General features: G+C 41.6%; 2 protein-coding genes and 1 long non-coding RNA gene across 5 annotated transcripts in view; 1 reads left to right on the top strand and 2 right to left on the bottom strand.

Annotated features, from left to right (window-relative positions):
* The window catches only part of MTFR1 (mitochondrial fission regulator 1), a 61,014-nt gene extending 43,646 nt beyond the window's left edge, over window positions 1–17,368 (top strand). Inside the window, exons 6-9 of one of the 2 annotated variants that reach the window (XR_005724595.1) lie at window positions 11,726–11,961; window positions 13,948–14,206; window positions 14,839–15,007; window positions 15,780–17,362. Coding sequence is in view for 1 of the 2 variants with exons in the window: in XM_040261306.1 (XP_040117240.1) it covers window positions 11,726–11,961; window positions 13,948–14,206; window positions 14,839–15,007; window positions 15,780–15,848 (733 nt within the window). In the remaining variant the exon portion in view is untranslated. Of the gene's footprint in view, window positions 1–11,725; window positions 11,962–13,947; window positions 14,207–14,838; window positions 15,008–15,779 lie in introns of both variants that reach the window. The other variant, XM_040261306.1, reaches the window with a different exon arrangement.
* On the bottom strand, window positions 16,158–22,302 carry LOC120878629. Its single transcript, XR_005724596.1, has 3 exons — window positions 18,634–22,302; window positions 18,040–18,214; window positions 16,158–17,760 (listed from the first exon to the last, which is right to left on the bottom strand). It is a non-coding gene; the product is annotated as an uncharacterized LOC120878629 (long non-coding RNA).
* Window positions 22,303–23,344: 1,042 nt separating this feature from the next.
* PDE7A (phosphodiesterase 7A) overlaps window positions 23,345–26,163 on the bottom strand; it is a 106,506-nt gene continuing 103,687 nt past the window's right edge. For both annotated transcript variants that reach the window (XM_040261304.1, XM_040261305.1), the window contains exon 13: window positions 23,345–25,188. In XM_040261304.1, the coding sequence (XP_040117238.1) occupies window positions 24,980–25,188 (209 nt within the window). In that variant the 3' untranslated portion in view covers window positions 23,345–24,979. The remainder of the gene's footprint in view (window positions 25,189–26,163) is intronic.

Consider the following 26,163-nt stretch of genomic DNA (forward strand, 5'->3'; position numbering starts at 1 on the left):
TCTACACATTTTCATTTCCCATTGAATTAAAAGAATAGCCTCAGAATTGAAACTAAATCTTCGTTTTTATAAGCAGCATTGAGATTCTTAGAAAGAGTCAATATAACTGATAGTCTTTCTCAGATAATTAAGTTGTTATTCTCTTTCATAGTAATAGTTTCTGGAGACTGTGGCCTTTGGACATAGACACACAGCATAACATTTGTTCTCTGTGTGATGAAAAATTAAAGACTATAATCTCTGTGGCTTCTTGCAGACATCATAGGCATTGTTATCAAGTTTCTGATTGCTTTTAGAGTAGAGCAGTTGTAAATTTTATTTTTTAATTGTTGTTCATTCACTGAGTCACGTTCAACTCTGTAATTCCATTGACTGCAGCATGCCAGGCTTCCCTGTGGTGCTCCAACTAAGTCCATTGAGTTGGTGATGCTGTCTAAACATCTCATCCTCTGCCACCCTCTTCTCCTTTTGCCTTCAGTCTTTCCCATCATCAGGGTCTTTTCCAGTGAATAGGCTCTTTCCATCAGGTGGCCAAAGTATTGGAGTTTGAACTTCAGCAGTCAGTCCTTCCAATGAATATTCAGGGTTGATTTCCTTTAGGATTGACTGGTTTGATATCTTTGCTGTCCAGCTTCTGCTGTACAGTGAAGTGATTCAGTTTTACATACATTGTTTTTTATATTCTTTTTCATTATGGTTAGTACCAGGATATTGAATACAGTTCCCTGCAGTATACAGTAGGACCTTGTTGTTTATTCATCCTAGGTGTGAAGTGAAGTCACTCAGTCGTATCTGACTCTTTGTGACCCCATGGACTGTAGCCTACCAGGCTCCTCTATCCATGGGATTTTTCCAGGCAAGAGTACTTTTCCATTTCCTTCTCCAGGGGAACTTCCCGACCCAGGGATCCAACCCAGGTCTCCCACATTGTAGGCAGACGCTTTTACCGTCTGAGCCACCAGGGAAGTCATCCTGTATATGTATAATGGTTGCCATCTGCTAACTCCAAATTCTCACTCCATTCCTTCCTTAATCCCTCTCCCACCTGGTCCCAACAGGTCTGCTCTGTTTCTGTTTCACAGATAAGTTCATTTGTGTCATCTTTCAGATTCAGTGTTTAAGTGGTGTCATATATTTGTCTTTCTCTTTCTGACTTACTTCACTTAGTATGATAATCTCCAGGTCCATTCATGTTGCTGCAAATGGCATTATATCATTTCTTTTAATGCTGAGTAGGATTCCATAGTATATATGTACCACATCTTCTTTATCCATTTGTCTGTTGGCATTTACATTGTTTTCATATAGCTATTGTAAATAGTGCTGCTATGAACATTGAGGTGCATGTATCTTTTTGGATTATAGTTTTATCTGGATATATGCCCATGAGTAGGATTGCTGGATTATATAGTAACTATTTTTAGTTTTTTAAGGAACCTTCCATATCGTTTTCCATAGTAGCTGCACCAATTTACATTTCCACTAACAGTGCAGGAGGGTTCCCTTTTCTCCACACCCTTTCCAGCATTTGTTAATTGTCCTTTTTTTTAATGATAGCCATTTTGACCCAAGTGAGATGGTATCTCATTGTAGTTTTGGTTTACATTTCTCTAATGATAAGCAATAAGCAATGTTGAACACTTTCCATGTGCCTGTCGGCCGTCTGTCTGTCCTCTCTGAAGAAATGTCTACGTAAATCTTCTCCCCCCACACCCCCCCAGCCCCGGCTTTTTTTAAATTTTATATAACAGCCAGGGATTAGTTGCAGCATGTGGGATTTAGTTCCTTGACCAGGGATTGAACCCAGGTCCCCTGAGTTGGGAGCATGGGCTCTTAGCCAGGGACCACCAGGAAAGTCCCTTCTGCCTATTTTTTAATTGCCTTGTGTTTTTGTTTTTGAGTTGTATGAGCTGTTTGTACATTTTGGAAATTAAGCCCTTGTTGGTCCCATCATTTGCATGTTTTCTCCCTGGAGTAGAATGTTATGTAAGGAATATCTACATGTTTCAAGGTTAATTTCAGTTTGTTCATTCTTTATTAATATGTTAATTTCCAGTTGTATCTGATTGCCCACATTTGTATCAAACTAAGTATGTATTAAATAAAAAATTATAAATTCACAGGATTTGAAAGTATTGAGGTAGCTCTTAATACATGACCAGAATGTTTGTAATCCAATGACTAAGAGGAACTTATTTACAAAAACCTGACATAAAAATAGTGAATAAAGTGAGAGTGAAGACTTTGACTAATGATATCAAGTATAAAATGGAATGTGCTGTTCTTTTTAAAGCAGTACTGGGGCAGAATCCTGACCTCAGAGAATGATATTGGGTAACAAGACTCCAAAGGCAGGCAAGCAGGCTGGCTTGCTGAAGCTCCATAGTGAGAATGTAGGCCAGGAGCATAATGGTTCAGAGCATCTTAATTATTTGGTTGTTCAGTTGCTAAGCATGTCCAACTCTTTGTGACCCCATGAACTGAGGCAGTGCCAGTCTTCCCTGTCCTTCAGTATTTCCCAGCGTTTGTCAAACTCAGGTTCATTGAGTTGGTGATGCCATCCAACCATCTTATCCTCTGTCATCCCCTTCTCCTCCTGCCTTCAATCTTTCCCAGCATTAGGGTCTTTTCTAATGAGTTGGCTCTTTGCATCAGGTGACCAGAGTATTGGAGCTTCAGCATCAGTCTTTCCAGTGAATATTCAGGGTTTATTTTCTTTAGGATTGACTGGTTTGATCTCCTTGCTGTTCAGTAGACTCTCTAGAGTTGCAGCACCATGATTTGAAAGCATCAGTTCTTTGGTGCTCCGCCTTTATGGTCCAACTCTCACATCCATACATGACTACTGGAAAAACCACAGCTTTGACTAGATGGACCTTTGTTGGCAAAGTGATATCTCTGCTTTTTTAATATGCTGTCTAGGTTTGTCATAGCTTTTCTTTGAAGGAGCAAGCATCTTTTAATTTTGTGGCTGCAGTCACCATCTGCAGTGATTTTGGAGCCCAAGAAAATAGTCTGTTACTGTTACCATCTTTTCCCCATCTATTTGCCATGAAGTGATGAGATTGGATGCCATGGTCTTCATTTTTTGAATGTTGAGTTTTAAGCCAACTTTTTCACTCTCCTCTTTCAACTTCATCAAGAAGCTCCTAGTTCCTCTTCACTGAAGCTCTTAGTTTCTCTTCACTTTCTCCCATTAGAGTGGTGTCATCTGCATATCTGAGGTTGTTATATTTCTCCCGGCAATCTCAATTCCAGCTTGTGCTTCATCCAGCACCACATTTCACATGATGTACTCTGTATATAAGTTAAATAAGCAGGGTGACAGTATACAGCCTTGATATATTCCTCTCCCAATTTTGAACCAGTCCGTTGTTTCCTGTTGGGTTCTAACTGTTGCTTCTCGACATGCATACTGGTTTCTCAGGAGGCAGGAAAGGTGGTCTCGTATTCTCATCTCTTTAAGAATTTTCCTGTTTGTTGTGGTCTACACAGTCAAAGACGTCAGCGTAGTCAATGAAACAGTAGTAGGTCTTTTTTTGGAATTCTGTTGATCTTTCTATGATACAATGGATGTTGGCAATTTGATCTCTGGTTCCTCTGCCTTTTCTAAAACCAGCTTACACATCTGGAAGTTCTTGGTTCACATACTGTTGGAGCCTGACCAGGAAGATTTTGAGCATTACTTTGCTAGCATGTGAAATGAGTACAATTGTGTAGTAGTTTGAACATTTGTTGGCATTGCCTTTCTTTGGGATTGGAATGAAAACTGACCTTTTCCAGTCCTGTGGCCACTGCTGAATTTCCCAAATTTACTGTCATATTGAGTGCAGCACTTCAACAGCATCATCTGATAGAATTTTAAATAGCTCAGCTGAAATTCCATCACCTCTACTGGCTTTGTTTGTAGTAATGCTTCCTAAGGCCCACTTGACTTCACATTCCAGGATGTTTGGCTCTAGGTGAGTGACCACAGCATTGTGGTTATCTGGGTTATTAAGATATTCATTGTATAGTTCTTCTTTGTATTCTTGCCACCTCTTCTTGATATCTTCTGCTTCTGTTAGGTCCATACCATTTCTGTCCTTTATTGTGCCCATCTTTGCATGAAATGTTCCCTTGGTATCTCTAATTTTCTTGAAGAGATTGCTAGTCTTTCCCATTCTATTGATTTCCTCTGTTTCTTTGCATTGTTCACTTAAGAAGGCTTTCTTATCTCCCCTTGCTATTCTCTGGAATTCTGCATTCAGTTGGGTATATCTTTCCCTTTCTCCTTTGGGTTTTGCTTCTTTTCTCAGCTGTTTTTAAGGCCTCCTCAGACAACCACTTTGCCTTTGTGCATTTCTTTTTCTTGGGGATGGTTTTGGTCACCACCTCCTATACAGTGTTACAAACATCCGTCCATAGTTCTTCAGGCACTCTATGAGATCTAATCCCTTGAATCTGTTCATCACCTCCATTGTATAATAATAAGGGATTTGATTTAGGTCACACCTGAATAGCCTCATAGTTTTACTTACTTACTTCAATATAAGCCTGAATTTTTCAATAAGGAGCTGATGATCTGAGCCATAGTCAGCTCCACATCTTGTTTTTGCTAACTGGATAGTGCTTCTCCATCTTCCACTGCAAAAAATATGATCAGATTTTGGTGCTGACTATCCAGTGATGTCCATATGTAGAATCATCTCGTGTTGTTGGGAAAAAGGGTGTTTGCTATGACCAGTGCATATCTCTTAGCAAAAGTGTTAGCCTTTGCCCTGCTTAATTTTGTACTTTAAGACCAAACTTGCCTGTACTCCAGGTATTCCTTGACTGACTTCTTTTGCATTCCAATCCCCTATGATGAAAAGGAAATCTTTTTTGAGTTAGTTCTAGAAGGTCCTGTACCAGGGCTTCCCTGGTGGCTCAGATGGTAAAGGATCTCTGTGCACTGTGGGAGAGCCAGGTTTCCCTGGGTCAAGAAGATCCACTGAAGAAGGGAATGGCAACCCACTCCACTATACTTGGCTCAAGAATCCCATGGACGGGAGCCCGGCGGGCTACAGTCATTGGGTCACAAAGAGTTGAACATGACTGAGTGACCAACACTTCCATTTTTCTAGAAGGTCTTGTAGATCTTCATAGATCTACATACTTCAACTTCTTCAACATTAGTGGTTGGGGCATAGACTTGGATTACTGTGATGTTAGATGGTTTCTCTTGGAAACGAACCAAGATCATTCTATTGTTTTTGAGATTGTGCCTAAGCACTGCATTTCAGATTCTCTTGTTGACTATGAGAGCTACTGTGTTTCTTCTAAGGGATTCTTGCCCCACAATAGTAGATACAATGGTCATCTGAATTAAATTAGCTCATTCCTGTCCATTTTCGTTCACTGATTCCTAAAAGGTCGATGTTCACTCTTGCTATCTCCTGCTTGACCATGTCCAATTTACCTTGATTCATGGACCTAACATTCCAGGTTGCTATGCAGTATTATTCTTTATAGCATAGGACTTGACTTTTATACCACCAGACACATCCACAGGTGAGTGTTGTTTCTGCTTTGGGCTTGCCACTTCCTTCTTTCTGGAGCTGTTTCTCTGCTCTTTCCCAGTAGAATATTGGACATCTACCTACCTGGAGGGTTCATCTTCTAGTGTCATCTTTTTACCTTTTCATACTGTTCATGAACAATATGAAATTAGTTGGTACTAGTCATTAACTATTAATTAATGTATATCAATAAAGTACTGTGGTCAAGGGTAATTTGTGCTAAATATCACTTATAGGAAGATCTAGCTTTTAAAATACAAAACAAGATTTTGTTGAACAGAATCAAGAATAGGTGATAAATCCCACTAGTCATCTGTCTAGTGAAAAAAAGTCATCTGTCCAGTAAGAACAGAAGCAAAAAGCAAAAGAGAAAAGGAAAGATATAAGCATCTGAATGCAGAGTTCCAAAGAATAGCAAGGAGAGATAAGAAAGCCTTCCTCAGCAATCAGTGCAAAGAAATAGAGGAAAACAACAGAATGGGAAAGACTAGCAGTCTCTTCAAGAAAATTAGAGATAACAAGGGAACTTTTCATGCAAAGATGGGCTCAATAAAGGACAGAAATGGTATGGACCTAACAGAAGCAGAAGATATCAAGAAGAGGTGGCAAGAATACATAGAAGAACTGTACAAGAAAGATCTTCACGACGCAGATAATCACTCACCTAGAGCCAGATATCCTGGAATGTGAAGTCAAGTTGGCCTTAGGAAGCATCACTATGAACAAAGCTAGCGGAGGTGATGGAATTCCAGTTGAGCTATTTTAGATCCTAAAATATGATGCTGTGAAAGTGCTGCACTCAGTATGTCAACAAATTTGGAATACTCAGCAGTGGCCACAGGACCAGAAAAGGTCAGTTTTCATTCCACTCCCAAAAAAGGCAATGCCAAAGAATGCTCAAACTACTGCACAATTGCACGCATATCACATGCTAGTAAAGTAATGCTCAAAATTCTCCAAGCCAGGCTTCAGCAATATGTGAACTGTGAACTTCCAGATGTTCAAGCTGGTTTTAGAAAAGGGAGAGGAACCAGAGATCAAACTGCCATAAAAGCAAGAGAGTTCCAGAAAAAACATCTATTTCTGCTTTATTGACTATGTCAAAGCTTTTGACTGTGTGGATCACCACAAACTGTGGAAAATTCTGAATAAGATGGGAATACCAGACCACCTCACCTGCCTCTTGAGAAACCTATATGCAGGTCAGGAAGCAAGTTAGAACTGGACATGGAACAACAGACTGGTTCCAAATAGGAAAAGGAGTACGTCGGGGCTGTATCTTGTCACCCTGCTTATTTAACTTCTATGCAGAGTACATCATGAGAAACGCTGGGCTAGAAGAAACACAAGCTGGAATCAAGATTGCTGGGAGAAATATCAGTAACCTCAGATACTCAGATGATACCACCCTTAATGGCAGAAAGTGAAGAACTAAAGAGCCTCTTGATCAAAGTGAAAGAGGAGAGTGAAAAAGTTGGCTTAAAGCTCAACATTCAGAAAACGAAGATCATGGCCTCTGGTCCCATCACTTCATGGCAAATAGATGGGGAAACAGTGGTTGACTTTATTTTTCAGGGCTCCAAAATCACTGCAGATGGTGATTGCAGCCATGAAATTAAAAGATGCTTACTCCTTGGAAGGAAAGTTATGACCAACCTAGACAACATATTAAAAAGCAGAGACATTACTTTGCCAACAAAGGTCCGTCTAGTCAAGGCTATGGTTTTTCCAGTTGTCATGTATGGATGTGAGAGCTGGACTATAAAGCAAGCTAGTGCTGAAGAATTGATGCTTTTGAACTGTGGTGTTGGAGAAGACTCTTGAGAGTCCCTTGGACTGCAAGGAGATCCAACCAGTCCATCCTAAAGGAGATCAGTCCTGGGTGTTCATTGGAAGGACTGATGTTGAAGCTGAAACTCCAATACTTTGGCCACCTGATGCGAAGAGCTGACTGATTGGAAAAGACCCTGATGCTGGGCAAGATTGAGGGCAGGAGGAGAAGGGGACGATAGAGGATGAGATGGTTGGATGGCATCACCAACTCAATGGACATGGGTTTGGGTGAATTCCGGGAGTTGGTGTTGGACAGGGAGGGGAGGCCTGGCGTGCTGTGGTTCACGGTGTTGCAAAGTCAGACACGACTGAGTGATTGAACTAAACTGAGTCATCTGTCTGTAGCCCCACAGTAGTCATGCCTGTCCTTCACTATAAATCCTTTCATGGATTACTTCCTTTGAAATAATTTCCCTGGTCCAGTTGCCCCCCCTCTTTTTTTTTTTTTTTAAGATAGGTCCAGTTGTCTTCCAACTATATGCTCACTTGGAAAATATTTTCTTTCTACCCATCTGTGTGTTTTCAGTGAACTAAAGTGTCAGCTCCCCCTCCCTACCCCCTGTATCCTGTTGACAGAAGAGTATGTTTTTTTTACTTTTCTATACTGTTCTCTCAAAATAGTGAGGGAGGCTCAGTAAGTCACCTGGGGAATACCACTGGGTTATTTTGAAAAAATCTCAGATTCTGAGCTTTCACTGCTAGATAAGGGGAAAGGATCCTAGAGGTACATTATATTTAATCGAGAATTTTCTTTGATTAGTAGAGCTTAAAAAGCCCTTAGTTTCTTAGTTTGAATTACTTTTTCCTTGGTATTTCTTAATAGCCTTCTCTTCTGAAGGATGGCAAAACAGATTGGTTCTGAGAATGAGTTATTTGTCAACTGTGTTATAAAACATGTCTGTAGGAAAAAGGTGTGTGTGTTTATAATTTTAAAGTCCTGGACTTGTCAGAATTTTCATAAAACCTAAGGTTTTTCATAAACAAGAATATTACAGAGTAACTTTTTCTTTTTTATGGCTTTGGTTTTCAGGCTTCTCTGTATGTTGAATCTTCTTATGTCTTCAAGAGGATATGATCATTTCAGGATTATTTACTTTTTTTAGCTTCTAAAAATCCACACTTAAACTTCCACATTTCCTAGAATTATTTTGTCTGAACCTATAGCTATCGAAAGAATTTCACAATATAAATGTAGAGAGTATACCAAAGTTATAAAAATAGTATAGACACATAAAATATAGGTGATCTGACACTGTTACTTAAATATTCTTCCTAAAGGTCCTAAACTTTTTTTCTTTCAGCCTGGCACACTGGTTTTCAAGATTAATAAGTGCTTACCCTTAGTTCTAGTAGATGGAGAAACAGAAGGATTAAATTCATCTGTAGAAATTTTACTGGGAGAGGTAGATGCTTAATTGTTTTTCTTAAACACTGTCATTTGCTGTTCAGTATTTAATTTTCTCTGACTGTATTTTGCCCGGAAAATATCTTAAAGGAAACTGTTTTGCCTTGTAGTTGCTCTCTTAATCCAAACTATCATGTTACCTGGTTCCAGTTCTGGGTATTGAAATGTTCATGGGATTTGATGATTGGCTTACTTGAATGGTAACATTTTCAAACAAACTGAAAAGCATGTAATACTTTTGGGTCCTGTGATCCAGGAGGGTATATTCACTACTAAAGTGACTACTAGTTCCTGAAAAAAGCTATTACAACTTCTTTTTGCTTAGTATAGTACTCAAGATTCTCGCATTTGAAATTTATCTCTATTTGCTATTATGATACAGACTTTATGAAATCTCTGCACTCACAAATAATGTGAAAACAAACCATCATCCTCACTTCCACTCCCAATAAAATGTTCATTCATTTAGGTAAGTTTTAATAAACAAAGCAGAATATCACTTTCATGGGAGATGGTCAGGGTAGACTTGAGTCTTCCCCTGCAGGTGCTCTCTCTCCCTTCTGTTCTACTTTTGTCAACTTGTAGCCCTTCGGGTACGCTGCCTGCGGTGCCTGTGGCAGGGGTGTCTATCCTCTGTTCTGAGAATACTCTGCTTCTGATTTCCTGCTTTAAACGCACAGTCTCTATTCCTACTAGTCTTCCTTATTTCTTCACTGTTGTTTTGAACAAGTATGATACTTTAATTGCATATTTGATATTTCTATATTTTACTCACATCTGTTCTCAAGACTAAAATTATCTCTGCCAATAGCCTACCTATCAATGGTTTCCTTATTTTAAGAAGTAGTATTTTTTTAATAGTATTTTTAAAGTTTTAAAATGTTTTATTAAAAACATTAATGAGTTGTCAAGAATATAGTTGAGGAAGCGTATTAGAGTATTTGACATTGTACTCATTAAATGAAATTACTCTAAGTATCCTCCCCCTAAAAAACTTCATTCAGTAGACAGAATAATTTGTATCTTCTTGTAATTTACTGTATAGAGCTGGTTAACAAAATCAGACCTTCTTTATGAAAGGTAGGTAGAAATCAGAATTTTCCCGTCAACAAAAAGCCACAGTGATTTTTTTTAATGTCAAAATTATTTTCTTTATTGCAGGTTGATTAGAATGCTTGCATTTAAAGAACCTATTAATGTATTTAACCAGAGCATTGGTATTGTTTCTTTTAAATATTTTGTTTTTTTTTAATCACCATTACTTTTAAAAATATTTTATCACCTGTTTCTTCCCAGTGTAGAGCTTAGAAAGAAAATGGTAATTAAAGCTTTTTGCAAGCCAAATATATTTCCCTACCCCAAAAATATGCCAAATGAAAGTGAACAAGGTTAGTATTATTAAAGTTGATTACTAGGTAAGGTAAAGTAGGGCTAGGTAGTAACTAGGACATTTATTCTCCAAATATTTTTAACAATATTGTAAAAAATTCTATAAAAAACAATTTGCAACCATCTTGTATATGTGGTATTTTAACGGGATATAATCAAGATTAGGTATGAAGAAAACCACCTGAATTTAGTGCAAAATACCAAATGATAAAGGTCCAAGAATTTACTCATTCAAACACAAGGAAGAATGAATTGTTTCATTTCTCAAGCAAAAAATTGCAATATTCAGTTAAAGGAACTATTTTAAAATAGGATATACTGTTGGTGAATGTTACAAGAGGATCAAGTTTGACTACACGAAACAGAGAAGTCCAAGATAATGGTGATGGAAGTTTATTTTCTCAAGTCAGAAACCCCCCCGAGTGGACAGTCTGAAGCTGCCAGTGGCTCCACTGTGTGCCCAGGAACCACTCGCCAGGCTCTTGGGCATTCTCAGCTGTGGCTTTCCGGTCAGCATTAGCTTCTGGGCTTGGTGACTCACGGCTCTCAGGAAAGGAGGAATAATGGGTGGGGCCAGAGATGAAAGGCCTTCTTTTCTTGTGGAACCAAGTCATTGCCCTCCAAGCAGCTTCCCAGGTGGCTCACAACCCGGTTAGCCAAAACTCACAGTCACATGGCCACATGAGACTGTGAGGGAACTGGGATGTGCTTAACTTGGGTGTGGCGATTATTCCAGAGTGTATACACATGGTCAGATTATCATGCTGTACAGCATTTATATACATACAGTACTTGCCAGTGATTCCTCAGTAAAGCCAGAGGAAGAAAAAAGAGAAAAGGGCTTAGAGGCCAGAAAAACCTAATTGTAGAAAATAGGAGGAAATGGATAAATATACAAATCGACAGTTGAAATCTAAATGTTGTTCTCAACCCCAGAAGACTTCCACATGGAGCTACAGTGCAGTGCATATTAGAATACCTTGAAGTGAAAATGAGACCATCTATATAATTACTGCATAAGTTCAATTATAGTTACCCCCCCCTTTTAGTGTCTAATGCTGTAGTTTGGCTCATTTTGTTACAGTATGTCTTACAGTTTGGTATATTTTATCTCATATGGAAAACACTGACATGGAAATGTGGAAACAAAGACCTTGAGGAAGAGTTAATGGACTACTGCTTTGGTTGTCATTTATAACCAATAATTAGTTCACCATTTTTAAGAGCATTAAAAGTTGTATCATCTTAGTTCAGGCCACCAAAACATGAATTGGCAAAGACACTGCTGAAACCTGTGATGCCTCCTGATAGTATGGGCTTGAATATAGAGAGATAGAAATTAAGAATGATGGCAATAAGAAAGCTGGCCTGGTGTGGATCTACATCAGGTTGACAAGTGCTTTGTTGTCTTGAAACTTACAGTGGGGGTTTTATGTAAGGTCAGCCTGAAAATGGCTCTCAGATGTTCTCTTCTGCTATGTTCTGATTAACTTTGAAGTGACAATTTTTCATAGCCCCTCTCAAAGCCTATGACAGCCAACTTCTGTCCTCTTTGCAGGATAGAGGTCCGGTCAAGGCTAACCCTTCAGGATGATCTTCCTTTCTTTGAGAAGCCCCACGGCAGGCAGCCGTCCTTACCCACCCTGTCTCCAGAAGAGCCTCCGCTGCAGACCTCGACGCTGGCCAATGAGGAAGCGCTGCAGAAGATCTGTGCCCTTGAAAGTGAGCTTGCTGCCCTCAGAGCTCAGATTGCCAAGATCGTGACCCTCCAGGAACAGCAGAACCTCAGTGCAGGTCTGTGAGTCCTCCAGGTGTCAGTCAGCAAAAGAGGGTGGGGAGCGGGGGGAATACCACTCCCTTGGGGAAAAAATTATATAGATATAAAATATATATGTTGTGGGCTCTGCTTCTTCAGTCACGTCTGACTCTTTGCAACCCCATGGACTATAGCCCTCTAGGTTCCTCTCTGTCCATGGCATTCTCCAGGCAGGAATACTGGAGTGGGTTAGCATGTCCTCTTCCAGGGGATCTTCTCAACCCAGGAATCGAACCTGTGTCTCCGGCCCTGCAGGCAGATTCTTTACCTGCTGAGCCACCTGCGAAGCCCCCAGTATGCATACATATATGTAACTGAATCAGTATGCTATACACAGAAACTAACACATTATAAATTATATTACAATTAAAATTTAAAAGAAGTTAATTAATAACAGCTGTTGGGCTTGCTAGAAAACTAGGGGCCTGTCCCCTGCATGGTCCAGTACAGGACCCAGGCAAGTTTAAGTGGTTTTCATTTGTTTTGAACAATCTTAATGCTGTCAGAGGATGATGAGTGTATTTTGGAAACAAAATATACATCCACTGATAAAGGTGAACACTGCTCATGCCTCTGCTGTGGGAACTTCACTGTCTGTGCTAATGGCACCATTCACGTCAGACTGGAGGAGGTAACTACAAAACAGCCCTGACAGGGTTGAGTGTGTTTAGTTACCTACCTGTCCTGAGGCAAGCATAAAGCTCTATAACTGGGATAGTGGTTACTTATGTTGTGGAGTTACTATGGGAGTAAATGTGGAAACTATATATAGTATCTTTAGTGCAAAGTAGCTGTTTAATATTCATTTGTCTCCCTCTTGCCTAGAGTGGAAACTGAATTCAGGGCCTCTGACTCTGGTCTAATAGTGTTGCTTTTATTTTTGTGGCGTTGTCACTTTGGAGAAGAAACCATAGCCTTGAAATCCTAGCTTATTAATCTGCTGGCAAGCAGTGGTTGTTTTCCTAGTGTTCCTGAGTCTTGATGAGATTCAGTATAAGCCAGCTCTGAAGGGTAAAGGATAGTTATTCCACCTCTGAGTCACTTAGCTTGTGGTCCTATAGTTAATGTAACCTACACGGAAACCTCCTCAAACCTAGGTCAGGCCACCATGGGCAGGGCGAATGTACTCCAGGCACCTGGTGTTATTTCAGTGAAATCTACAGATGACTTTTGAAAACCCAAAGTCCTGCCCTTTTCTGTTTAACCTTTAAGTTACTGATACATTTCTCTTTGGCTTTACCTCCCTCTTCTGGCAGACTAGGAAAACTGCTGTAAATTGTGAGGTCATCTGGGGATTTCTGTTAGATGTTCTATTTACAACCCAACTCCCTTGAATAAACTAATCAATATAGTTCACGCCCAAACAACTCTTTAATCTCCAGTTATGCAGAAAGATGAATTTTTAGGTCCTTATTTTAGAACCGCTTTAACTCTTAGTTACTTATTCTTTTGGGGAATTAACTATAATTTTTTTTTCTCTCCATTTTTTTCAATAAATCTGAAACTTTTACACTCATTCTGGTTAATTTACGTTCTCTAGTTCATGCGTACTTTCTATGTAAATATACTTAAAATGAACCACAGAGGTATCCGATAGTTATTTACTCTAGTACTCAACTGTCAGACTACCTACTGGAGGCAGTTCTGTGTGCAATCCAGATGCTGTTTCATCTAGAAGTAGCTGCACACTGTGAAGCAGTCAGACCTGAACATTTGATATCACAAAAGTACCCTGTTAAGTTAAATGGAACATTTCCATCTGGAGACTGGGATTAAATGATACCGTGACTGAAATTCAGGCATTTAGATTCCAAGCAAGTAACTGAAACTTCCTTTTTACTTGTGACAGATTCTTTTTAAGGTTACTGCTTTCAGATATAAAGTCCTTAACATAACTGTACTTTTAAAATATTTTATTTGCCTCTTACCACCAGGGTTAAACTGATTTCCCCTCATTCCTGCAGGTGACTTAGAATTCACCAGGCCCGCTGCCGCAGCAGCACCCCCCCCAGTCCAGCCAGTGCCCCCTCCGCCGCCCCCGCCCCTCCCCCCACCGGGGCTCCAGCAGAGCACTTCTGCCATTGATCTCATAAAAGAGCGGAGAGAGAGAAACGCCTCCGCTGGGAAGACCCCGGTCAGGAACAGTCCAAAGAAAACAGACCTGCCCAACATGCTGGAGATCCTGAAAGACATGAACAGCGTGAAACTGCGATCAGTAAAAAGGTGAGGAGACATCTGCCTTCTTGCCCACTTCCCTTGGTTTCCTATGCCTTTTATAAGCAACTTACTAAGCTTCTTTGGAGGAGGAAGTGGCAACCCACTCCAGTATTCTTGCCTGGAGAATCCCATGGACGGAGGAACCTGGCGGGCTACAGACCATAGGGTCACAGAGTCGGACATGAGTGAGCACACACATACACCAAGCTTCTTGAGAACTTTGTTTTATAGCATGACTACTGGAATAGCTCTTAAGTTTTTAATTTAAAAAAGATAAGCCCCCAGGAGCTCTTGTACGCAGTTAACTGAGAGCAGGACAAACACTGGCAGGCGACTCCCATTTCTCCCCCATGGCCTCTGAAGCCTTGTTACTGTGCAGTCATTCTTCCCTCAGGCCGAGTTGTGTGCCTGCTAGGGAAGGGACCAGGCTTGTGGAGGAGGGAACCCTGACTGCCTTGAAGGAGCCTGCAGTCTCTGCTCCTTAGAGGAACTATTCCTGGGTACCTTTGTGCTATTTTGTCAAGCCGTAAATCTAGGGCTCCCCACCTCACTGCACCAGTGTCTGTCGGGGGTCTCTGCTGCTAGAGCCGTGCTGTCAGCGCCACAATGCCCCCTTTTTTTCTCGTCACTTCTCTAAGGTCAGAACAAGACACAAAGCCCAAGCCGGCAGATGCTGCGGACCCTGCTGCCCTCATAGCAGAGGCGCTGAAAAAGAAGTTTGCTTATCGGTATCGAAGCGATAGTCAAGGTGAAGCTGAGAAAGGAATCCCAAAGTCTGAATCAGAGGCCACCTCCGAGAGAGTGTTGGTGAGTACTGGGCAGACCTCTCTCCTTAGTGCAGCCTGTGGGCCAGTCCACTGCTGCGCAAGACGCAGGAGGTGCTGTAGGATTTAGTCCTTACTGCCAGCTAGACTGCTTCCCTCTTGATGCTCTTCTGTAAGTAAAAGCTAACCCTGGGTATCTCCCATGTTAAATTTTCCATGGTGTTTGTTTATATTTAAGCACAATGAAGTGAAATTCATTACAGTAAAATTTACATCTAAGGACAGTGTAAATGTTGTGATGTAGAAAAGAAAGGTCATTCTCTTAGGGCACCTGTGAAATTCTTATGAAGGGGAAAGAGATCTGACCAGGGCCTTACAGGCTGTGGGCCCTGCAGTGGTGGAGACTGAGCAGACTTCATGGAAGCTCTTAAGTATTCATTTAGACCTTCCCTTTCCTCAGGTTACTGTCATTAGGGAGATGTGTTTATCTATGCCAGAGAGGTAGATATCCTAGAAATTCTAGCATCTTTGAAACTCTACACATTGAAGAGGAAACTGTATCTTCCTTCTTTTATTAAAAGAAGTAAAATTGGACCAAGCTAGGGTCTTGCAATGATTACAGTTTGATAGGGAGTAATTTTGCTATCTTTCTCATTGTTGATATGAATTGACAGGTTGTTATAAACATAATATAACGGTTTTAATACTGTCGAGCTGCTTGGTTTTTTCATGAACATACCTTATGGTCCATGGTTGGGAAGGGGCTATCATTGCTGTTACATGAACCTGTATCTTTTTTTTTGTTTCTTTTCTAGTTTGGTCCACACATGTTGAAGTCTACTGGAAAAATGAAGGCTTTAATTGAAAATGCTTCAACTTCCTAATAGACAAAGAGCTGACAAAGACTATCTCAAGTTCAGCTGTTGGTTTATTAGGGCTGTTCAGCTAGTAGATATCAACACTGTTTGTTTGGTAAATACCTGAATTTAGTACTTAGTGGTCTCCTTTTAGGTCTCATTAGAGGATGATGCTATAACAAAAAGCACTCTAGATTTGTTTGCTTTTAAGAGAAGGTCAGTTCTGAAGTTTTCCATAGCATATGTACATTCCAGCATGTTTTTAATGTGTAGCCAAGAAGTTTAGGTTTCCAGTCTAGAAAACAAGTACATAGATTTCAGAACAAAGGAAGGACATTTTATAGACGTGAGTTTTTAATTAACACTAATTTATCTGTACACATATTTTATGTGCATGTATTTGGATATACAACAGGACATAAGATTTAGTGATGGCAGTGACAAGGCTGCTGGTAATCATTCCTACCCAGTGATGGAGCAGCTGGTATATCCAAATTGTTGGAGTAAAATGTTCGAGTTTGGAATTTCTTCTTGCCTTGAATAGAATTTTTAGATTCTCTCTCACGTTTTCTTGGAGATGGGGTTTGAGTAGGAACCAGATAATGTTTGCTGCTGAAATTCCGTAACACTTTCCTTTACGGGAAGTCAAGGATCATGAAAACTCTTTCCACCTCAGTGCCGCCCAGTTCTGAGGAAGAAAATGTCGTTTTCAATAGTGAGCAATCAAACTATTGAATTAAATCTCTTTTAAAGTGAAAACTAGCATATACCATCTTTTTCTTTCAGTTTAATAAAATGGCATATCATAAAGATGACCTGTTGCTAAGTTAACACTTCTGGAAATGTCAGCATAATGGAGTTAAAAAAAATTTTAATACTAGTCAAAATAGTAGCTTTATAATGGAACACTGAATAGGCACCAATTTCCTGTACGTTGCTTATCATCGGTCAGACTGCTGTTCTACTGAGTTCCATCCACCACGTAGCAGCATAACCTGTAGGTACTGTCAGGAAGTGGAGAACCGCCTTTCTCATCTAGGACTTCTAAGGAAGTCATCATTTCTAAATGCTTCATGTATCGTCATGATTTTCTATATTTCTGCTAAACTCAGCTCTAGTTATCCAGAATCTCCTACCATGAGTAAATAGTTACTTATTATTTAAATCTAGTGGGGAAAAAGTTCCACTTCCTAGGGCGATTAGGAGATATGAAGAAGATACATTCACTTTTAAGTTATTGAAACTATGTGCAATGTTCTAAACGATAGCAGCTAATACTAGTTGAGGTAATTTTCATGGTTTGGCTGTTTAGCTTAAATTTGAACTGTGGCTTAATTTTACACATGTTGTTGACATACATTGTTTCTAATTGTTTTCTATGGTTTAAAAATTCTGCCTTTAAATTCAGGAAATTCACCTGATATTCTTATTTTGACCTCCTTAGAAATATTTATATTTGTATCAGTAATTGAATTTTTAGCCAGTGCTCCAAAATAAGGAAGTTACTGTTTTGAAATAAAGCAACTTTTCTTTTCCTTGGACCATCATGCCTATATAAATGCTTTTTTTTCCTTCCATAGTAGGCAACATTCCTCTGTGTTATACATGCAACTTTAGAATAATTTGCTCTCTGCATTTTCCAAGTGGAAATATACTGCTTAAAAGATGTCACCTTTTCCATTCATCTTCAGCATTAAAAGAGAAAGGCGTCTGAGTTTCTTCAGGGTTCTCGAGCCTAGAACCCACCTTTGGGACACTCTTTCCACCTCCCCTAGACCATACTGCTAGCGCTGCCTCAATAGCAAAAGAACTGACAACTCACCCAAGCGTGGGTAGGAACCTGGAACAGCTGGGAAAGAATCAAGGCTCAAACCTTTGGTTTCTGATTCCACATTTTGTGCCCTCTGGTCAAACTCAAGCTTCTCTCTGTACTTAAAATCTGTAAAATGTAAATACAGGTACTGTATTTATACTGAAAGAATTCCACGTATATGTGGACCCACGCAGTTCAAATCCGTGTTCGGGGTCAACTGTATACATAATGTGAGTCAAAGAGCCCTGGACTTGGGGGTTAAAACACGATATGTATATGTGATCCTGGCCCAGGTACATCTCTGTTTTTAAAATGGGAATAATGCTCAGTTCAGGAAATTATGAGGATTAAAAGAGGCATTCTGAACACATTCTATGAATAGCAGAGTACTAAGTAAGTTCTTACATTATTTTACACAAGGTTCCCAGCAGACAGTTTTCTCCTAGGAGACAAGGTCCCTGTGTGCGGGCCAGGGCGGAGGGGTAGGTCTCAGTCTTCCGTCCTGGTTGTCTGCCCAGTCGCAGGCCCTTCTGCAGAAGCATCCTATCCTCTTGCTGTATGAATTCCTGTGAGTCGGCATCTTGGTGGGGAAGGAAGAAAACACGAGCTAACAACTACTGGAAACACACAGCTAGAAAAACCATCCTCTAGTAACTTCTCTGAAAACAGAAGTTCTCTCTGTGGACTAGATCCGGCAGATAAAAGTTTAAACTTTTAGGTGTGATCCTAGTAGCAACAGCTCTGGGATAGCCAGGCAGGAGGAGGTTTTAGCCAGTATCACTGTTACTGCCTGTTACTGTCAGTCTTCCTTCCCCATGACCTTCAGCCTCTCCTGAGTCCTGTCTCCTCTTCTCATCCTGGAGTCAGTATTCTGTGCTACTCCATTGAGCCTGTTTCTTAACATTCGTTTTAGTTTTTCCTTATCAATTCTTGTAAGCAGGCTAGTTCTTCATTGATACCAGAGCAATCACTTGAGGATAAGAAATAAAAACAGCATACCTAAGGAAGGATCCAGAAATCTTAGATATTTCCCTCTGAGACTGCTGTCCTTAGTCTGCTTTGTAAGGACTGCACACCTTAACTGTTCCTCTGGCTGGAGCTTCTCAGACTTCTTTTCCCTGGGAGGTTCTCCAGCCTCTTTGAAAGGTCAGAGAGCTCCTTCCGCAAAGCTGAGAGAGTAACATGGGTGGAATTTAGATGTGATCAAGAAGGTAATTAAGTTGATCCATATAGTGCCTCCCATTCCATCCCAAACACCTGTGGCTGCTACAGGGCAGTCCCGTCCCTCCCACTGCTCTCTTCCAAGCTGGCAAAAGCCTTAATCTGGGGGAGAAAGACACTCTTCACAACAGTGATTTTACCAGAGGTATGAACAGCTTTCCGCTCACACAGCTTAGGAGCCGTCCCTCTTCACTGGCCAGCCATGCCTGCTATCAGAAGACGAGAGACAGTGAGAAGCAGGTGCAGCAGCAAGTTGCTGTGTAACCTGGTGTTCAGTGAGGGTGGAGAGCATGCGAGACCGTCGCATCTCTAACCTTGACCTAGAGCAGACGGCCCTCTGCAAGGGGAGCACCTGCTAAGGCAGAGGCTGATCGGGGGCCCAGGATCAGCCTTCCTGAGTTGGTCCAGGCTGTCCCTCGGGAATTTGAACAAGAAACCTGGAGAGAGGGTGCATTCGGTACTCAGAGCTCAAGTAAGCAGGTCACAAGGAACAGCTGTACCCATTAGCAGTTTATACAAAATACGATGAGGAAATGAACAAGGACAATGACTCGGCTTGAACTATGTGTCAGTACATTTTTTTTAAGAGACACACATTTTACAAGTTAGAAAGCCACTCAAAAGATGAGGTGACAAGACTAAACCTAGTCTGTTTAGCCATAAAGACAATGCTTTAAAAATGTTTACTGCCTTTCCAAGCAGACACTCCAAGGTAGAGAAGAGGCTGGAAGAGAAGCAGGAGTGGCAAGAAGCAGGTGCAGCAAAAAGCTACACTTAAGTGATTAGTCTGTCTCATGAACATGAATCCTCAATATAAAGCTCCAGTTAACCTGCAGTGACCTGAGACCATTCCCTACAGTGGAAAAAGTTGACCCCTGTCCTGTGAGGATTCTTAGATGGAAATTTTAAAATTCTGCAAATGTTAAGCTATTTTATCACATTCCTTTATGATACTTTCTTCAAAAGATAAAAAGCACCTTGGGATATCATGCACCCTCCTGACTCTTTACAGTAGAGGTCTCCCCAACCTCCGGGGTCTAATACCTGATGATCCGAGGTGGAGCTGATGTAGAAACAATAAAGTGCATGGTAAATGTTATGCACTTGAATCATCCTGAAACCCAACCACCACCAACCCCGGTCCGTGGAAAAACCGTCTTCCATGAAACTGGTCCCTGGTGCCAAAAAGGTTGGGGACCACTGCTTTATGACTCAACAATAAAGAAACACTTCAAATTTATCCTCAAAAATCTCAAATAATGCACAGCTTAAACAAATTTAATACAAGATGCACTTTCTTCACAAGACCATTGATGGGACTGGTAAAACTTGCAATAGACTAGTAAGTTTGCTGTGTTTCAGTTTTAAATTAGAGCTAAAAAAGAATCTAATATTAAAAACGGGTGTTTCTCTTTCCCATACAACCTACCAGGCTTTAAAATAGGTTTAGGACAATTTAACGCAGCTATGAAAGTAAAAAAAGATATTGTGATAAAAGCTAGAATTCTACTGAAAGTATCATACTGAACATCTAAGGCATATCTTAGAATCAAATTTGAAAACTAATTTTACCAGTCAGGGATGTTAATAACATTCAGTAATTACTAGAAATGGTATCATTTTCATTATTACCCAATGAAACCATTGATTTTGTACAAGACAGAAACCCACCATGTCATACAACATGCTTTCCACACACTGCCACCCAAACATTCTGAGTACAGGGACCATGCTCTGTCACTTTGAATGCTCTGCCACATCCAGTGCAGCGCCCAGCACACAGAGGGAGCTCGGGTGCTGGGCGCACAGGCTGCAGCATAGACTAGCATCAGCGCAACTGCGCAAGAAAACAATACCAAGTTATTCATAATAATTTGTTCAGCATTCATTGATGGCAGTTTATGCCAGTCTGTCCTATGCTGAACACATGACTGACTCATCAGAAAAGGCTGATGCTGGGAAAGACTGAGGGCAGGAGGAGAAGGGGACGACAGAGGATGAGATGGTTGGATGGCATCACCGATGGACAGGAGTTTGAGGAAGGTCCAGGAGTTGGTGAAGGACAGGGAAGCCTGGACTGCTGCAGTCCCTGGGGTTGCAGAGTCAGACACAACTGCCCCTGCACTAAGGCTGAGCACGAGAGACAAGGTGGAGGAGACAGCTGTGTGCACCTGCGTCCACTCCCAGTGGTGGCCACCCCCCGCTGGAGACCAGGGACCACCGGGGGCCTTCCAGAAGACACAGGTTGCCTGCAAATCCTTAGCCAACAAGGAACGGCTCAGGCCAAGTCCTGCACGCATCTGGACAACTATGTGTTTCAAATGTATGCTGACAGCATGGTGATTAATATCACATTTATTTAAAAACATTACTGAATGTGTATTAGCCATTGGTCACTGGCCCAAGAAGGAGATATTAACTGGGAAAATATTTAAACAAAATATTTACACATTAAAAAACAGTACACATGAAAACACTGAACCTCTGACGTGAAAATTAAAAAAAAATTGAAACCCTTAAGAGTCAAGAACACTTTTTGGAAAGAGAGGCCGTTACAGGAATCTTCAGAGTTACTAGCACCTCTGACCTGTACCTAAAGTACAAATATATTCCCCAGGCAACGTATGGCAAAACCCACTACAGTACTGTAATTAGCCTCCAATTAAATAAATTTTAAAACAAATTTTTTACTTTTATATTAAGATCATTATAAAGCACCACATTGACAGAGTACAAGAACTGACCAGGAACCAGCTTGTTTGGTTTTGTTAAGCTAAGGCTTACCAAAATGTTCTGAGGACCTTGAGCCTATAGCAGATGTGCTGCCCCCAGCACTAAAGGTTGCCCCAGGGCCCTGGCAAGCTGCTACAATGCTCGACAATTCTTTGAAGTCTCCCATTTTATCTTAAAAATTCATATGAACTTTGCATTCTCTTCCATAATACTTACTTATTTTAAAATGTGGTCTAAATTCCTGTTTCCTCAAGTTTTCTAAATTATTGTACTGTTTCCTCAGATTTTTCTAGAAAAATCAATGTTCAAAGAATACACAGATGCTATGAAGCAGGGCTGTCAACGCTCATCCCACATATATGTAACAACACGTATCTTTGCCATGGGTTTACATACCCATAGGCAGGAAACCAGAGCACGCTCAGGTGTCTCCCCCTCGAGAATGGAAGGAAGATATTCCTCTGAATATCAAACACAAGTCAGAGAAGCAGCAGCAAGCATAGCCTGGCAGGCGGAGCCCAGGCAGCCTGCGGCTGAGGGTCTGACGTACCTACTAGACGTGGCAGTCAAGCGGGTGCGAGACGCAGCTCCTGGCATTCAGTCTCTAGCCTCGTCCAGGGGACCACGGTCCACCAAAGCGCGAGCATCAGTGGGCACCTCCTTGTAGGGTGTGTGAGGGACCTTGCTTCCCTGGCTCGGAATCCATGCTCAAGTAACCGGCTGATTGATTGTAATTTAACTTCCCAAGGAGATCTGCCTAAAATGAGAGAATGATACTTACCTTTCTCATTGTAAATTAAACTACTAATGGGAAAAAAAGTTTCTGTGAGTTTGGTTACAGTGAGTTTGCCATGAGACGGTTCTGCTCTCCACCTCTGACATATTAAGTCTGTGAGTCGCATGTTTCCTCATCACACGGGGTGTGTCAGATTCGTCTCCATCAGACTTCAGCACCCAGTGGTCTGGTGTGGTGGCCACGAGCCACACGTGGAGACTGGGCACCTGAGACTCGGCTGGCCCAAAGTGAGATGTGCTGCAAGCATCAAGGACACGCCAGATTTCAAAGACTTGGTAACAGAGAAAAGAATGTAAAACGTGTCAATAGTCGCTTTTTAATAATGGCTTTTTTCCTCTTGTTTTGTGGCTACATATCTAAATGATAGAATATTCTGGACATGCTGGAATAAATTTCATCTTTGTTTAAAAACATGTGATTACTCCAGAACTGACAATCACCTACTCGGCTCATGCCGTATTTCTACCTGTCCTCACTCTTCTATGCAAATGGTGACAGTATGTTTGCATTCAGAGTTGACACTTATCCCTTCTAATGAAACGGACTTGGGGAGCCCGAGGAGAGGCCCAGTGGTGCCTTTCTTACACTGAAACCAGTCAAGCAGAATCAAGCGGCCATTTCCTATTACCTGACTTTAAAAAGGCCAACACAAGTAGTATTCTGGTACCTGCACGAGGGCTTGAGGTTTCCACCATGGGAACCAAGGGCTGTGGAGACCAGAGGCTGGGCTCAGAGCCGACTTCTCCTGGCTGTTAGGACTCAGCCATCTATGCCCCAGGCCTCAGCATCTCACCTGTGAGGTGCAGGTGACAGGTGAGCCCACAGGATGATGTCTGCACCCAGCGACACCTAAAAAAGTGTCCTGTGAGCCTGTGCGAGAATCGAGAAGTGGACGCTTAGTTTTCCTGGTAACTGCCTTATCCTTTCCCACAGACTGACTTATAAGGTAAATATCAAAGATAAAAATGTGAAAAGATAGGTTTTATTCATCAAAAGTGAACAGCAACAGGCACATATTAAAATGAGTCTGGCAAAGCCTTTTACAAATGGCTTTACACTCAAGCTTTCTCCCAAGAAAATGGCTGTTGCGACAAACTGTAAACATAATTAATAAACAGTCTTTTACAGTAACAAGGGAAATACAATTGAACTAAAAGAAAGCACCGGTTTCTCTTAAAACTAGATTACAGTTGTGCTTACTATACATGAAACAATTTAAAACAAATTACAAAAGTGGAATGTTTGTTAAATTTAAAATTAGTCCTTAGATTTTTTTTTTTTTGTCCTAGAAAACATCTGTTCACATCAAAAGGCCCGTCGAAGGGGAACGTTTCGTCAAAGGGAGGGACGAGAAAACAATGCACTTTTTTTCAAATCAAAACAAGAAGTTTGGTCACTTAGCTTGGTGCATAGTTAAGGCATCTGGCGTCTGGAGCCATCATCTCTCACGACCGACCTCCCTTCCCCTCCCACATGTGGCTGCTCACTACGTCACATTCTACAATAATAAATAAAAGCCGACGTCTCCGATCCTTGCCACGTGGATAAATAGAACACATGCACAGTCACACATGCACGAGCGTGCCCCAAACACACATCCACACACACACGATATACCTCTCACTCCCTGCAGCGAGAGGACTTTAGTACCCTTGCTCTGAAGGACACACTGGCCCATCCCACTTTATTTCAGATTGGCAATACCCTGAGCTGATTATGGTGTTTTAAACATTCCACCTTTTGTTTGTTTTCTTGCATGTGCAGGTCAAGTGTACAGTAGTGAAGACAACATGCAATGTCTTCACCGTGGAATCATCATACAGCTAGGACACTGGGGTTCTGCCCCGCCCGCCCCAAATTAAAAACCAAAGTTAAAAAAAAAAATTGCATTGCCAAACAGCACTGGAGTGAAAGCTCGGCGGCACTCTATGATAAATGCTCAGTTTCCAGTGCACGAAATAAAACCAGAGCAAATGGGAGGCTTTGGTGGCATCCGAAGAAAAAGAAAGGCCAACTGGGGGACGGGGAGAAAGAGCTGCAGTTCTAGGTTTGATCTTCAGAATTCTTAGTGGTTCCTTCACAATCATGCTCCAAGGCAAATTGAGAACCAATATTTCAAGAGTTGGTTTGTAAACATCGAGTCCTGCCAGAGGTGCAGACACTGGGCACTTCACATTTCCATTTTCTCCGAGAGAATCAGTGGAAGGTACAGAAACACACTGTTTGCATCATGCTGGTTAAATTCCGAAGATTTCTGCTGAAGGCTTCAGTTCAAGCTTCACGATGATGCTTCGAAGAGCACACAGGCCACTGCAATTCTTCCTGCAAAAACTTCCTCGCTTATTCCCTCCATTTCGCTCCTGCCAGGCGCTGCCTCTTCAAGGTCTCCCACGAAAAGCCAAACGCATATTGCTGTAGGTTTGGGTCTTGTCGTTAACAAGTGGGTTCAAATGATCCAACAGAGGAAATCTTGGAAATAAATAATGCTGGCATCATTCATTTCCCTTGGCAGTCAAGAGTAAGTTCTCTCACCTCAAGACCCCATTTCACATTTCTAACAACCTCTAGGAGGCGTCTGCCCACTGGTTCTGGGGGTTAGGGTAACCGGTTTTCCTGAGGTAATAACTGTGAGCTCAACTCCTCGAACGCAGCATCAGTGTCCTCGCTGCTGGGCTGCTCTCTCTGCAGTCCCTTCCAGCTGGCTTTGTTCAGCCCCACGTGTCCGAGCATCGTCTGGGACAGCCTGGTGTTGGAGAACCGGGCCCATTCCGTGAACAGAGGCTCCACGAGATAGGTCATAAAACCTGAGAAAACAAGGAGAAAAGGCCTCTGTGTGTGTTCTGAAACTTTCAAATGTTAATAGTTTACCCTCTTAAGTCCTACTCCAGTACCATCTAGCTCTTCTTTTTCTAGACGTGTGTGAAAATTTACATACCTTCTCGAAGAATCTAAGTAAGCAACGTAATGAAACTTGGAGTGGAGGTGAGCTGACAAACGCAGCACATCTCTTCTGATGATCCCTCTCAGCTGCACAGAACCACATCCTTCTATTAATGCTTCAGCAAAATGCAGTGGCCCCGGAGCAGGGCTCAGCAGGTCCGAGGGCTGGTTCTTGCAAGACCACTAGAGCTAAGGGGGTCTCCTGGGCTGCGGGTGCCGAGACCAGAGCCGAGGCACAGCAGCTCTGCCATCAGTAGGGGGTGATCATCACCCCTGGTCACGAGCACAGGGTGGCTTCTATGTCTTGATACCTCAGAATTTATAAAGCCAAAACTCACGACACCATGGCTTCCCTGGCGGCCTGGTGATAAACAATCTGCCTGCCAATGCAGGAGACCTGGGTTGGGAAGATCTCCTGCAGGAAGAAATGGCAACCCGCTCCAGTATCCTTGCCTGGGAAATCCCATAGAGAGGAGCCTGGCATGTTACAGCCTGTGGGGTCACCAAGAGTCAGACACAACTTAGCAACTAAACAACACCATGACACCAAGTACGAGTCTAAGAAGAACAAAGATTAATATAAAACATTAAAGTGAATACTAGAAGTATACTAGGGCCTATTTCATGGACAGCTCATACAACCGATCTCCCTTAATTCAGAGTCAGAAAAGGAAAGGCGATTTCAGGACAGTCTGCATCTCTGGGTTACACAGTACTCGAGCCCACACTGTATCTGACTTAATAATACTACCCAGTATCTTAAGTGAAGTCGCTCAGTCGTGTCCGACTCTTTGCGATGACCCCATGGACTGTAGCCTACCAGGCTCCTCTGTCCATGG

The sequence above is a fragment of the Oryx dammah genome, unplaced genomic scaffold, assembly GCF_014754425.2.
Source record: "Oryx dammah isolate SB20612 unplaced genomic scaffold, SCBI_Odam_1.1 HiC_scaffold_19, whole genome shotgun sequence".
NCBI lineage: Eukaryota > Metazoa > Chordata > Mammalia > Artiodactyla > Bovidae > Oryx > Oryx dammah.